General features: G+C 32.2%; 1 protein-coding gene across 1 annotated transcript; it reads left to right on the top strand.

Annotated features, from left to right (window-relative positions):
- Window positions 1-32: 32 nt before the first annotated feature.
- Window positions 33-9,800, top strand: LOC143075695 (2-methoxy-6-polyprenyl-1,4-benzoquinol methylase, mitochondrial-like). Its single transcript, XM_076251238.1, has 7 exons — window positions 33-216; window positions 4,295-4,444; window positions 5,372-5,620; window positions 6,117-6,223; window positions 7,417-7,505; window positions 8,812-8,923; window positions 9,697-9,800. The coding sequence occupies exons 1-7, from the start codon at window positions 60-62 to the stop codon at window positions 9,796-9,798; spliced, it is 966 nt and encodes a 321-aa protein (XP_076107353.1). The 5' UTR covers window positions 33-59; the 3' UTR covers window positions 9,799-9,800.
- Window positions 9,801-16,270: the final 6,470 nt, after the last annotated feature.

The raw sequence follows: 16,270 nt of genomic DNA, 5'->3' as shown, positions 1-16,270 counted from the left end.
CAAAGATCATGTTTTTTATTTTTAATTTTTATCTTATTTAATGCAAGGATCCCTACAAAATGGCAGCGCCCATGAAAGTTCGCCGGCTTCTTTGCGCAAGAAAATTCAACACATTTTGCCGGTTTATGCATTCAAAGCAACAGAATAATGAATCACAACAAAAAGAAACCCACTTTGGATTTCAAAACATCCCTGAAAATGAAAAAGAAGACAAAGGTTTTTACTTTCGGTCAATTTCTTTCTCCTTGGCAACTCCTTCATAATTTCCCTTGCCCTTGGGCTTGTTGATTTGTTGACTGGCTTGAGTCAGTTGCAGTCAAGAAAGTATCACTACCGTTAACGTCAATTTGCTTAAAATTTTATTGTTATTCTCAAAATTTTCTTACTGTGATTTGTCAGAGGTCTCAAATAATTATCTTTACTATAAACGTATTTACACTTTTGGTATTTAGCTGTATCTTGCCTTCGAATGACCTTAGATCGACACTGAGTAACCTTTTAACGTCAAGCAACAATCACTTTTAAATTGTGAAGTCAAATATTTTAAATTATGATGTCAAAGTATACGGGAACCGGTGTGATTTTACGTAATGGCTTACAAATTTGCATACAATTGTAAATACGTCTATTGTTTTGGGGGAAAAAATAAACATGATTTGTGGAAGCGTCGATTTTTTTTTACCGTCTAACAGAAATTGTACATTTTGTCTTCATGCACCAAAAATAACTAAGTCTCATTTGACTAGAATTTTTTTACATCATGTACATCTTATCGCTAATCCGGCTTACCCGGCCGCTTGAACTTGACGTCATACACAGCCTTCACGCTAAACTGCTAAATATAAAGGCCCACAGCTCAATTTTTGAAAATTTTTTAGTTAGATTCTGTTGGCCTGTAGGTCTGATTTTTACAGGCCCGAGAGCAATTTTACCTGCTTGGGCTGCCACTCGGCGTGAAGACTGCATACACAATCACTTTTCCATTGTGGCGTCAGATATTTTGTTTTATGACGTAAAAATTTTACGGGAACCTGTGTGCATGGTGTGATATCCAGTAATGGCGGACAAATAGTGATAAGGTGTATTGTTTTTCGTCATAAAGGTACCCCCATTAGGACCCTCAGTTAAGGGGATCAATGTCAACACTATTTTTGAAGGATTTCAAATGAATGTTTCTACCCCCTATAAAATTACTTGTAAAGGCTACCATAGTCCAAGATTACTCTGCCGTTGGACGTCAGAGTAATCTCGGACTAAGGCTACCATAAACAGTAATCAAAACAAATTATACATGTGGTCTCACAAGGAACATATGAACTCATCAAGGTGACAACACTATATCTATAGGTGACTTTCAAGTTCATGCACTTTCCCTTTAATTTATAAATATGTCACAATTTTTATGATATTATGTAACAGTAAGAACCAATTAATCGATAACATGACCTTGGGTCAAACGGCAATACTTGTTGTTGAAAAGTTGTTCATATGAAAAACAACTTGAGTGTAATAGTTTATTAAGTTATATTCTATTTACTATAGTAGAGCAATTTCATTTTCTTGTAAGAAGTGTCTGATCCATAGATTTATGTATGTAATTTGATAGATCTCTCAAGGTTTTTCAGGAAATGATGCAATTTCTATATGATGTAATTTGATTTTGAGTTATTTCCCTTGGCTGCTGTGTTTGGAGGTGTAAATTTTTTTTTTTGAAGTAACCAAATGAAAACATGTCTGATAAGAGACCATTATTATATCATCATCATGTGTATTGTTGTGAAAAATAACATAATTTATTGAAGCAAATTGTTGAGCACTTCAGAATTGCTCATTGTTTTTGGCTGGGTTTGTTTTGCTCAGTCTTTGATTTTTTCTTATGTTGTGTTTTCAGTTAATTGGTTGTTTTATTTTGTCAATTATCTTTTTATACAACTGCAAAAAATTTTAAAAAAATTGGTCGTATATTGGTCCGAAGACAGATTGTTTCTGGATGATAACTTTTGAATAAGTGAAAAGAAATCAATAAAATTTGAACATCATGTTAATAACCACAAAAGGAGGGTTATGGTTCCAAAGGTTTAAGAATTAGGGACCCAAAGGGTCCCAAAACAGTATTTATCAAGTTTCAGGAGAATTAAGTTGTGTATTAATATTTCAATTGTTCTGAAATTGTACTACAATGTTTAATACCATGTGTAGAAGGTTGGGATTTGTTTTAAGGGGTTATTAGGCAAACAGTCTAGGAATTAAGGGTCAAAAAAGGTGCCAAAAACAAGTATTTTTCTAATTTCTGGACAATAACTTGTGTGTAACTGTATGGATCTCTCTGACATTGTACCACAAGGTTCCATACAACACAGGGAAGACTGGGATTCTGTTTGGGGTTAATTTTACCAAATATGTAGGAATAAGGGGCCAAAAAGCAGCATTTTTCTAGTTTAAGGTGTTTAAGTGTATGGATCTCTATAAATTTTTACCAGAAGGTTCAGTACCACTAAAAGAAAGGTTGGGATTGATTTTGGGGGTTATGGTCCCAATAGTTTAGGAAATAAGGGCCAAAAGGGGCCCAAAGTAATCGTTTTTTGTAGTTTTCAAACAATAACTTTAAGTGTTTAAGTGTATGAATCTCTCTGAAATTAAACCACAAGTTTCCATACCATGGAGGGATGGCTAGTATTGACTTTGGGGGGACTATGGCTCAAATGTTTGGAATTAGGTGCAAAAAAGGGGAAAAACTAGTTATTTCTGGTCAATGGACTATTAAGACAATTTAAAAGCAGTGTAAGGGAGGTAATTCTAAAACATTGTTGGGTGTGTTCGGATTTACCTCCCTTACACTACTTGTATATTATTTATAAAAACTTGTCAGGTTTTTTACTAATTGCCAAAAAAAAAGGGTGTGGTAGTAGTTTTAAATTTATTTTTTTTCAAATTTCAAAATTTTGAAAAGTTAAAAGAAGAAATCTTTCAATTGCACAATATTGCACAATAGATTTGTAAGATCTTGACATTTGTTTTGTGTTAGAAACTCATATTATGTAAAAAAAATTTGATTGCAATCCAAATTCAGCGCTGTATCAAGCTTAAATTTTGACTGTCCCTTTGGTATCTTTCGTCCCTTTTTTGTGTCCATACTTGCCCCAACTGTTCAGGGTTCGACTTTTACGGTCGTATAAAGCTGCGCCCTGCGGAGCACCTGGTTTTGTCATGTTATTGTCAGTGTGTTTTCTGAGTGTGAGTTTGAATGTTCATTTGATATCAACAGCCTCGCTTTCAGAAAACAGTTTTTTCGCAAGTCAAGTCACTTAGTGGTCTTAGTTCATCAAGTTGAAGTTGAAGATTTATGAAGGAATTTTAGCATATTGACCTCAAAATGGTAACAAAAGGAAAATAGTTCTTGCACAAATTGTTGCAATGGAGAAAAATCTATAGACTTGATCCCAATAATCATGATTTGCCCACTATCACTGAACGTCAGGATCAACGAATTTCTGAATAAATTCGATATCATAATTATCAAATGCTACAAAAGGAAAAGTAATTAAACTATTTCAATAATTTAAGTGTCACAAGATCTTGTGTCCAGTGATGCATTTTACCATGATTACAAAAGAAAGGCGAAAGGTACCAAAGCAACATTCAAACTCATAAAGGGAAAACAAACTGACAATGCAAAGGCTTAAAAAGAAAGAAAAAAAACAGAAACAGAGAAAGTCAGTATGTTAAATGTTTTGATAGGAAAAATGTCCATGTTTTTACTTACACATGTTACATGTCATTGCTTACATGTCTTAGATAAATGGCAACATTTATTTATTTTTGTAGTGTCCACAATGTATATTACTATTAGAATATAGAAAAAATGAAAAATGTCAAACAAGCACAATAACATTGTTCTATGATGCATAAATACAGTTTGCCTATACTACATTTTCTTTCCTTCATCAATGAGGAATGCATACTATCATTTGAGTAAGGGAGCTACCATTTGATTTTTATGGGGGGGGGGGGGGAAATTTTGTCCTGCATTTTTTTTTAGCTGTTATCTCTGTCCTGCATTTTTATTTTTCACTCTGTTCAGTCCTGCCTTTTTTTTACCTAAATTGTCGTCCTGACTTTTTTTTTTGGCAAGTGTCTCATCCTGCCTTTTTTTTTTACTCAAAACTCCTGTCCTGCCTATTTTTTTCAAATTTCATCCTAGCCCCCCATAAAAATCAAATGGTAGCTCCCTAATAAACGTTTGAGGATGTGTGTTATGGTTCACATATTTTAATGAATGTTCTTTTTATTTCAGTATATGAAGTATTTAAGAATGTAGCCAGTAGCTATGACTTGATGAATGATGCTATGAGTGCTGGTGTTCATAGACTTTGGAAGGACCATTTTATCAGAAGGCTTGGTCCAACTTCTGGGACTAAATTGTTGGATGTAGCAGGAGGCACAGGTAAGTACAATATACAAAAAGAAGATGTGGTAATTTATGATTGCCAACGAGACAACTCTCCATAAGAGACCAAAATGACACAGAAATCAATGTTTATTTAAAGTGTGTTGAGTAGCCTACAATGATAAAAAAAAAGTATCTATACATGTATGCCATTTGTTCAGAGGAAAAGTTCTTAACAAATATAATGTTAAACATGTTAAATGTGGTTAAGATTAGTATAAAAAAAATATGTCACATATCATGCATATTGAAAGTTAAATCAGTATATGAAATAGCTTCAGTAGTGAGCAAATTTACATTAGTGACATCTTCCATTCTGTTTGTTTAAATTAATTTTTGTGGACTCCAATCCCCTATCAATACAAGTAAATATTTTTAACAATTAGAAAAGACATTGAATCAATATTTCTTTATCCATTTCACTGCTGCATGCATGTCAGAAAAAAAAATAGTTGCATGTAAAAAGATATGTATTGTCAATTTATATTAACAATAACGTATATGGGGTGACATAGTCTTGCCTTACCATGCCGCTAAACTTATGGTTGCTTCTAAGCAGCAAAAAACACATCTATAGCCATGTCATGTTTATTCAAAAGGGATAGAAAGCATCACATTACAAATATGCAGCAATATACAAAGGGACACAACTCTAGCGACTTTACTTTAAAACACATACGACCATGCATATACACAGCAATATACAAAGGGACACAACTCTAGCGACTTTACTTTAAAACACATACGACCATACATATACACAGCAATATACAAAGGGACACAACTCTAGCGACTTTACTTTAAAACACATACGACCATACATATACACAGCAATATACAAAGGGACACAACTCTAGCGACTTTACTTTAAAACACATACGACCATACATATACACAACACAACTATCTTTTTTTTATTTACAGGTGACATTGCATTCAGGTTTTTAAAATATATAGACAATTTAAACAAAAATGAATCTGATGACCTTTCTGTACCGAACCACATTGATGGATTTCAGCTTCACCAGGAGGACCAAGATTTGTCCTCATCCTCTTCGTCATCTTCAGATGAGGAAGATAATCCTATGACACACCATGTGACAGTATGTGATATAAATCAGGAAATGTTAGATGTTGGAAGACAAAAGGCTGAAAGTTATGGCATATGTTCAGGTTAGATATATTATAAAGAATATAACTACATGTAATTTAAACAAAACAAATTTGAAAAGAAATGCATGGGGTCCCCTTTGTTTTTATACCTCTTGGCAATAAAGATAAGATATACATTTAAGTTCATCGATATGTTTTGAAGTCCATTTTCACAGTTCTACTACATGTAGTACACATTTTTATTTAAGGGGCCAACTGAAGCCCCGCTGGATGGGATTTTCTCGCTGTGTTGAAGACGCATTGGTGGCCTTGGGCTGTTTTCTGCTCTATGTGTCAGGTTGTTGTCTCTCTGAGACATTCCCAATTTGCATTCTTCATTTTATTTGTTGGTCGTAGATGTTTACACAAACTATTTTATGCATAGAATGTCTTCTTTAAATATAATTCTTTTTCAATAGTGCCAAATGTCATAACTACCACTACTAGTTGTCATTATGTCAGCATGAACACCAAACCACTAATAATATGTATGTGTATATCTTTTTTTATTATATAGGAATGAGTTGGTTAAAGGGAAATGCTGAATGTTTGCAACTAGAAGACAATCAATTTGATGCATACACCATAGCATTTGGTATTAGAAACTGTACACATGTAGACAAGGTAGACTGAGTATAAACTTAATGTCAGTTAAAACATGTGATAGATTTAGATTTTATTGCTGAGGCTACCTTAAATTCAGTGATCACTAACTATACAACTCTGAGGTTGTGATGGTGAAACCCCATTCATAGCAAGGTGTTTAGACGCAGTTCTAAATTGACAAGAAATGCCAGTTTTCCAACTGAAGGTCCATGGTTCTCTCTTGATCTCCAGCTTGCTCCACAAATTAAAACAGCAAATACAAACAAACATCAAATCAACTGAGTAAGCTTGTCAATTGGCTCTTGAAGTGTGTATGTTGCCTTGACATACATATATTATGATAAGCAATGTATTTTAAGGTGTAAAGGCTAATAACATGGCTGTGCATCTATCAAATCAAAACTTTAACAGTATTTAAATTTCATTTCTTTATTCAATATAAGGTTAAAATCAATCAGCATGATTAAAGACTGTAAGTAAGGGAGCTACTATTTGATTTTTATGGGGGGGGCTAGGATGAAAAATTTTGTCCTGCATTTTTTTTTTAGCTGTAATCTTTGTCCTGCCTTTTTATTTTTCACTCTGTTCGGTCCTGCCTTTTTTTTTTAGTTTATCCTGACTTTTTTTTACCTAAATTGTCCTGACTTTTTTTTTTGCAAGTGTCTCATCCTGCCTTTTTTTTTACTCAAAACTCCTGTCCTGCCTATTTTTTTCAAATTTCATCCTAGCCCCCTCCCCCCATAAAAATCAAATGGTAGCTCCCTAAGATCCTAGATAAAAACAAATATAAACATAAATGAGATGTACCAGTATTATGATTATTTTTAGACAATAATTAAAAGTATGAAGTTTGTACTGCAAACACTTTTTGAGTGTTGAAAGGTTGTCACTAAAATGTGGCTATAATATTCCATTTGGCACCTACCATATGTTTTGGAGGGATGGGTGGGGAGGGTTAAGTTGTCACTTTTTTGGTACAGGTATGATTTAAATGATACTGCAAATTTTCAATGCACAAAATGCTCCAATTATGTTAAAGCCCAGGTTGCTCCTCCCTCAGGCAAACTTAATTCTCTGTTTGTTTGAAAGTTCAGTTTAATTCATCTTAAAGCATGAAACATGTGAAACAATTGCAGATAGAATGCATTAAATTAATTCTTTACCATCCAAATCATAGTATAATTTACCTTATTTCTCTATTGTTTTGACAGGTTGTAGAAGAAGCCTACAGAGTACTGAAGCCTGGTGGAAGATTTATGTGCTTAGAATTCAGTGAAGTCAAAAATCCATTACTGAGAAGGTTAGTAGATAGGCAATATGTTTAAAATATTGCAAAAAAGTCATCAAAATATGACCTCTAATGGAAAGTCTTAGAATCTGAATTAAGTGACAAACAAATCTTTTTTGTACAAGGTACAATTTCCAAAAATAGCAAGTTTTCTTAGACTGAATAATTTGTTTTATTATTATTTTGACATTATACATATCATTCAACATAGGGAAGTATATATCTAAATATACACAAAACATAGATATCAACAGATGTCATATTGTTCTAAATATTTGAAAAATAAATCTAAACATTTGTTGTTCCATTTTGATGGATGTGAATTTATGCATGAAATGAATGCTATTTGGGTATAGTTGCAAACCCTTTTTAACTGGACTTTGGTGACAAAAATGTCGGTTATTGATTTGGGGATGTAGGCGGGCGGACGGGCAGGCGGAAACTTAATGTTGTCCGTGCATTTACTCATGAACCATTCAACCAAAGCTTTTTAAATTTTGATATGTTGTTACAGACAACAAAATGAAGGTCAAGTTCAATAATGACGATTTTGACTTTTACCGTTCAGGAGTTATGGTTCTTGAAAGATTGAAAAATGGCATTTCCAGTCGTGTCCGTGTATTTACGCATGAACTGTTCAACCAAAGCTTCCCAAATTTTAATATGTTGTTACTGATGACAAAATGGAGGTCAAGTTCAATAATGACTATTTTGACTTTTACCGTTCAGGAGTTATGGTTCTTGAAAGATTGAAAAATGGCTTTTCCAGTTGTGTCTGTGCATTTACTCATGAACCATTCAACCTAAGCTTTTCAAATTTTAATATGTTGATACTGATGACAAAATGGAGGTCAAATTTGATATTGACGATTTTCACTTTCACCGTTCATCAGTTATGGTTCTTGTGATATTGGCAGGATACAAATAAATGTTAATAAATCCGGTTTGCTGTCGTTGTGACAGCCTCTTGTTTTTGATGATTCAAATATGAATTTAAATTAAATTGGTGGAACTATATAGTAAATAGGGATACATCTACAAATTAACACAGAATGGAAACTTTTGTCTCACTCTAGAATAGAAATAAATAATGGTAAAAAAAAAGTGTTAAAAAAGATGCAATTTGGGTACCCTCACATTATAGTAGCGTTGTAACCAAAAGAAGAAAAAATTGTTGCCATTTTTTACCATATATTTTTCAAAACATGCAAATCCTTCTGTTTTGTTAGATTTCAAAAGATAATATCAATCAAATATTGCAAAAGATTTAGTTTTATAATTTATTATTGTGATATATTCAAAGCTATCTTGATTTCAGCTTGTATGACAACTATTCATTTCAAGTAATACCAGTAATGGGACAAGTTTTAGCTAGAGACTGGAAATCTTATCAGTATCTAGTGGAGAGTATACGACAGTTTCCTAATCAGGTAAATATATATACATATATGTACTCATCAGTAATGTTGTTTTTTGTTATCACACTTTTTGTTCTATCACTTTGTTGCCCAGGAAAGAGACCACAATCTTATGATTAAATTGTATTGTGTTAATTCAGAAATGACAGCAACAGAGTAAACTATTTGTATAAAGCTTATGTTCTACATTTTTTGTCTTGCTTATTTTCCTTGTCCATGGTTGAGTGACTCACTGGTCCATCTAAATGAAGTAAAGGATAAGGCAAATACTGTGACTGCCTAAATTCTTATAGTCTTGTTTTTTATCACTATTTTATTTTTACTTATAATGGGTGAAAGGATTACAGAGAACAATTTTAAGGTATGCATGCCTATCAGACAGGTTTCAGTGAAACAAAGGTAAATCATTTGATTGACTGATTTGATCCTCAAAAACTTATTCTTGTACAGGTAAAAACGATGATTATCATATATTATGTGTATTTTTACACAAAAATATTAGACCTAGTTCGCTATCTAATGATGTTCATATTTATGTTAATATCGCTTCTATGTTTATCAGATATCAACTTGATATATAATTAGAAGGTGTCTCGACTAAAATACACAAAAAAAGATCATACATATTATCGTGGTGATGCCTTCTCAATTGTTTATTTTAGACTTTTTATAATTTGGATATATGTTTTAGTATGTTATAAATGAAAATGAGAATTTGAGTCAAATCAGTTAACATGAATTTGATAGCCAACAATCCTTTAAATAATGACATTTTTCTTTTGCAGGAAGATTTCAGTGACATTATCAGAAATGCTGGATTTAGGATGGTATCATATGAAAATTTAACTTTTGGTGTAGCTGCAATTCATTCTGGATTTAAACTGTGATATGAAAACAATTTAATAAACTTAGCTGTATTTATTAATAAAACGTACAGGAAATATAGTAATAAATTATTCTATCTGTACAAATATACATGCTTTTACTGCTTTTAACAGACAAATTTTGTATTTTTATGGTTGACTTTAGATCATTTTGAAAGTAATTATAAATGATAGCTGAAATGGTATGTAAATAAATTAGTTAGAAAGAAAAACATTGGTCTTCTAATGTGACTGTTTAAAAGCAAAATAGAACCCCTTTTTAAAGTATTCATAATTGTCATTTGCAATTGTATATTCAGTTGAAGTTTGCAGAAATAAGAACAAAATATGGCCAGTTCTTCGATGAAAAAAGTAAAGCTCTACATGCTAGTGACAAAATTTCAACATTTCAGTTTTATTTGATTATCAAACAATCTTGATTCTTATCATTCTATTACTGGTTTTGACCTCATATACACATTTTATGGGCAAACTGGATACCTTTATATTTGAACTTGTAAGGTCAGTTTGCCTACTTGAAATTGTACAAACAATTTTGTATTCTGTAAAAAAAAAGAGAGGTATAATCGACAATGAGAAACTCTCCATCACAAACCAAATGAGGTAGAATTTAGCAACTATATGTTACTACAACCTTTAACATTTTACAATGAGCAAAACCCATAAGACATAGCAAACTATAAAAGGTTCTGAAATGAAAAATGTAAACCAATTTAAATATAAAAACTAACATTCAATTTAAAAAAAGAAGATGTGTTATGATTGCCAATGAGACAACTCTCCACAAGAGACCGGCAAAATTCAGAAATTAACAACTATAGGTCACCGTATGGCCTTTAACAAAGAGCAAAGCACATACTGCATAGTCAGCTATAAAAGGTCCTGAAATGACAATGTAAAACAATTCAAACAAGAAAACTAATGGCCTTATTTATGTACAAAAAATGAAACAAAAACAAATATGTACCGGTAGCACATAACCAAACGACAACCACTGTTTCAAGCAAATCTAAGATTATAAAGCTGAATATGAAAGCTCAATTGGTTTGTTTTAACATACAGTATAGCTTAGAGTTTTGTTCTTTGCCATGTGAATTATTTTACAGCAAAGAGTTGGAAAAAAAGAAAATTCCTGTTTGTATGAAATTTCAAATCATTATTTGTTTAATTCATGCATTATGTTTATAATAAAAGAGTATCTTCTTTTCACTACCAACCAAATCTTAAGACTTGATGACAGCTGACTAATATCAATAGATAATGATTTTATATTTGGTTTGAGGATTTATAATGTTTAGTTGTAGCTATTTCATAATGATATTCTTCAGGTAAAGTTTTGACAATAGTGTTATTAAGGCCAATGATATAAAAATAAGAAGATGTGGAATGATAGCCAACGAGACAACTATCCACAAGAGACCAAATGACAAAGAAATTAACAACTATAGGTCACATACCGGTACTGTCTACAGCCTTCAATAGAGAGCAACGCCAATAACCCGTCACTATGCCAATTCATGAGCTGATTACCCATAATGTCTATTTGGTGAAGTAGCTGCATTGATGGTTTTAAACAACAAGAGGAATTAGGTCGGTCTTAGAAGATATTATTCACTCATCTGGCCTAAAAGGCTATTGTCATTACTTTGAGTCTGTCATCGTTGTCATCTGTCAGTCATTTAAAAAAAAAAACTTCTTATCTGAATTTACTTTGCCAAATGTTACTAATCTTTACCTTAATGTTCCTTAGGTTATCTAGTTTTAAGAGTAATATTTAGGATTTAATCCATCAACAAACATGGCAGCTGTTGCTAAAAACAGAACATTGGGGTAAAATGCAATCTATGGTTTCTACTTAAAAAACTTAAGAAGTTAGAACAATACAGACAGAGGGTGAAAATGATCAACAGGTCAATCTCATTTATAATTTTCTCCTGAATTGTAAATTTCTAGAAAATGACAGTTTTTGGCTTATACCTTAAAAACTAAATCAGTTAGAGAAAATCTGACAGAATTCAATAGAACAGCAGGTCGAGGTCTATCTCATATTTAATTTCAGAAAATTGGGCAATCCATTTTGTAGTTATTACATGAAATGTCATTTTTTTGCAATTTTGTTTTAAAAAAGATTGATTATTATCTTGTAAACTATTAGGGAGAGAAATTTCAAACATTAAAAATGACCTTACAATTAAATTTAAAAATAAGTCAATGTGGTTGAAACCATTAGAAGTTATTAACCTTGAAAGACTATCTTTATCTACTTATTGAAGATACTTCAAGTGTGGACACAGATCAGTGTGGACAGTAATTGTTAAATTTTTGTTATTATATTTGAGTGTTATCATCATCAGCGAGTTTGTGTATTAGTTGTGCCCCCCTACAAATGTGGTTTGAGCTATTTCTTTGTCTTTCACAAAGGGTTCTATGTTAAACAGTGTTCAACTGTGACGGTCATCTTACCTTTTTTGTAGATAACTGGAAACAAAAGCTCAAAATTGGCGTTGTGCAGGGTTCAACATAAGTTTTTTTCTGTTTGCCCTTTTTGCAAGTCACCATCCTAAAACAACCTTTTTTTTAAATCTTACTTTCTTATTGAATTTCATTACTGCCATTAACAGACGTTTAATGAAGTATGTCTTTGTTTTTCTGCCGAAAAAAAACCCCACTTTCCAAGAGTAAGCTGCTGTGTCATCTTATATGAGAGCAGCCTAGGATTGTTATAAGGAACTTAAAGTGTGCTCTCTATTCAAACTTGTACAAGGTCAATGTGCTCTACCTGGGATATACAATGCATACCATGATCCATCTCTTGTATATTTTCATTGCTGATCTTCGAGGAAGCTCAACAATTTAATTGTGTTCAGAAAAGGTGGCCACTTTGATGGCAACAATAACTCAAAATTTGTTAAATGCTATCTATGGATCATTTTTTACATTTTTTGTAAAACAAAAATGCAAAGAAGTTCAAAGATATCTACAATTTCATGTAATCAGAGTACTTTTGACCCTTGCAACTATAAATTTCAGTTCAACAGCATAAAAAAGTTATTAAGTACCTACAAATATGAAAATTCATGTCAATTTTGGTTTTAGTTGGCAAGAAGGATTATGCATAAGACTAAACTGAGAAAAGTTTCCAGACGATTAATCAAAGTATCATGGCAATACCCCCACGTGACCCTTTGATGCAGATACTATTACATACATAGAGAATATTTAGGGACAAAAATATTCTGCAAAATAACATATCGAAGTAAATCAAAATAGCTGAAATTATCAATTGCCCTTTGTAAGATGATTTTTACCCATTTTTGCGAAAATCATATTTAACATTTTTTGCGGAAATTATAATGGAGAAACTGTAAATAGTTAAAATGTTCAGCAAAACAAATACAGAAAAATCAGACCTACAAAATAGTCAAATTATGGCCGAAATCGTAATTTTGTCGATCCTTATAGAAGTTATGGCCCTTTAAAGATAGTTTTTGCATACATTTTTTTTTTCAGAAACCATAAGAGAAACAAAAACGATGTTCAGCACAAGAAGAAAAAGCCATGATATACATATAAGTCAACATTTCCGAAATTGTCAAATGATTCCTTGCATTCGTTATTTCACCTGATAAACATTCGGTCCCTATCCAACATTCCTTCGTTTTCAACCACCAGTAGAAATATCCTTCATCCAAGGATTTGTATATACAAATCCTTGCTTCATCCAATTCAAATTTCAACCCTCTTTAAACAAAATTTGTTAATTTGTTTTTGTTTTCAATTTGCATGAAATATTTTCCACTGAACATAGAGATTAACCATGTCCTCTTGTGTCAATATCGCCCATACACATTAAGTTTTCAGATGTAAACTAATATAGGTAAATGATTCATGCTTACGTCAGTTTATCACGCCGAGTTACTTTAAGCAGCATATATAAGTAAACAATGTTTTTGTCATGTAAAATATTTACAAAGTTACATTTTCAGGGCCCTGTACAGGGTTCAAGTGACCTTGAATCATTGCATGATTATTTGAGCTTTTGCTGCAAGAGTTTATGCTACATAAAACAATTTTCAGTACAATTTTTATAAAATTAAATTTTCTGGATTTATTTGGTTTTATCAGTGAATCAAAATTCCAAATAAATCAAGTCTTCAGTCTTGAAAATGTAAAAAAAACTATAACTTGTCACACTACCATGCAAGAACCGTAATATGTTAGGTCCCGGCACTGTGATAATGGCCACCTGGATCCGCCTGTGTCATGCGGTCTTCAAATTAAAAAAAAATTGAGTTACGGAGTTCTTTTCTATCTTAAGGTTGTTTAGTTGTGGGGAAGTTAGTGACCCAAAAAAAAGATTGAGAAACGATTGAAGATATATATGGATATTAATAAACTGATATGAAATCCGAAGAACTTGCTTGGCGATTCATTGTAATTAATATGAATACTTTTTTACTATCCAACCTGACGGAAGACCCCAGTTCTTCCTCCATAAAGATAATAAGCAGCAATCATAAAAACATAGGTCGCAATTAAAGATACACTACACATTATAGCCCCCTCATTATACAAAAAAAAAAAAAAAAAACGAATACAAAATTTCAAGCCTAGCAACTATTATGAGTGGGTCGATGCCACTGCTGCCTGGTGGAGTTATTATTCCCCCAGAGGGTATCTTATCATACATAATCATAACAGTTATAACATGAGCTCTAGTGATGATCATTTATTGATATTAAAAAAATGATTTTTCACTATTAAAAAAAATGATTTTTCAATATTAAAAAAAATGATTTTTCAATATTAAAAAAAGATTTTTGTTATAAATAAATGATTTTTTAATAATAATGAGTTTCAATATTACATTCGATTTCATTGAGTGTGTATGGGAAGGTAAACTCCTTGGTTATAGCTTACCTGTTAGCTGAACCGTGAAGTCATTATTAAGTTAGGTAAACTATCGAGGCCCCTCATGGGGGGGTCCTAGTAATCACATAATCACCATTTTTTTGCCAATATAATCACATAATCATTAAATATTTGCTTATCTTTAGTAATCAAATAATCATAAACTAAAAATACAGTCCTAGGTAATCAAATAATCATGAAATATTTGGCTTAATAATCAAATAATCATTAAAAAAACGGCCAAGTAATCACATAATCAAAAACCCCATGAGGGCCCTCACTATCCTCCTTTAAGAGTAGACTAGGCCGACAGACATGTCAACCAATCCATCTGTCTGTAGGACTAGACTACTTCGAAAGAAGTAGTATTATTATACCTTACATGACCTAAATCTCAGACCTAACCTAATAATGAATTCACGGTTCAGCTAACAAGTAAGCTAACCAAGTTTTCTGTCACAGAATGGAAGTTCCTTCATAATAGTAGTGTCACTTCCATGATTGACCATCTTCAATGGAAGTCACCTTACATGACCTAAATCTCAGACCTAACCTAATAATGAATTCACGGTTCAGCTAACAAGTAAGCTAACCAAGTTTTCTGTCACAGAATGGAAGTTCCTTCATAATAGTAGTGTCACTTCCATGATTGACCATCTTCAATGGAAGTCACTTGAAACTCGCAGAAACATCAATCGAGTCACTATGCTTTACAAAATCTCACACCATCTCATTGCAGTAGACTCAACCCTTTACCTTTTACCACAGCCAGTCAAAAACACCAGATTCACTAAATTAATGATCACTAATTCATTACAATACCAAACATTTAGCACAAGAACAGACTACTTCAAGTACAGCTTTTTTCCATTCACAGTTGTACTGTGGAACTCACTCCCACAAAACGTCATCAGTGTTAACTCCCTGGATCAGTTTAAAATACTGATCCAGAGTCAGTATATTTAGATATCTAACCTGTTTGTAAATAATGTAAATGCGTTAATTTTTGTTTTGTTTTTGCACAATTTCTTTTGGGAATTATTGCACAAAATTAGTTATTATATTTTATTAAGTGTCTGTTTGCGATGCGCCGACGTATAGTCATCAATGTGCTGATGGATCGTCGTATGATGTAGATGTAGATGAATATATTAAGTTCCAAAAGGAAAAAATATTCTGGAACATAATTTCCAAAGGAATAAATATTACAGTATATGTTCCTAACGGAATAAATGGTAAAGAATATTTGTGCCAACAGGAATAGATATTATTGCAATATCTATAACAAAGTTTCCATTGCCATTGGAACTTCTGTTAGGTGGAACAAATATACGTATATCCTTACCCTACACACTCAATGCAATCGGCTGTAATAAATGAATTATAAATATTAAAAAAAAATACAGGATTTTTATTTATATAAAACAAGGATTTGTATAGTAAGAACTTACTATACAAATCCTTGTAAGTTGTATAAAAGTAGTCACTTTATGATATAAAGTACGTTGTGGTGCTTTTATTTTTACAATATGAATGAGGAAGTTAGTCTTGATCACTTATCCTG

This window comes from Mytilus galloprovincialis, chromosome 5, assembly GCF_965363235.1.
Source record: "Mytilus galloprovincialis chromosome 5, xbMytGall1.hap1.1, whole genome shotgun sequence".
Taxonomy (NCBI): Eukaryota; Metazoa; Mollusca; class Bivalvia; order Mytilida; family Mytilidae; genus Mytilus; species Mytilus galloprovincialis.
Note: the sequence above shows the minus strand (reverse complement) of the source record. Positions and strands in the feature narration are given on the sequence as shown.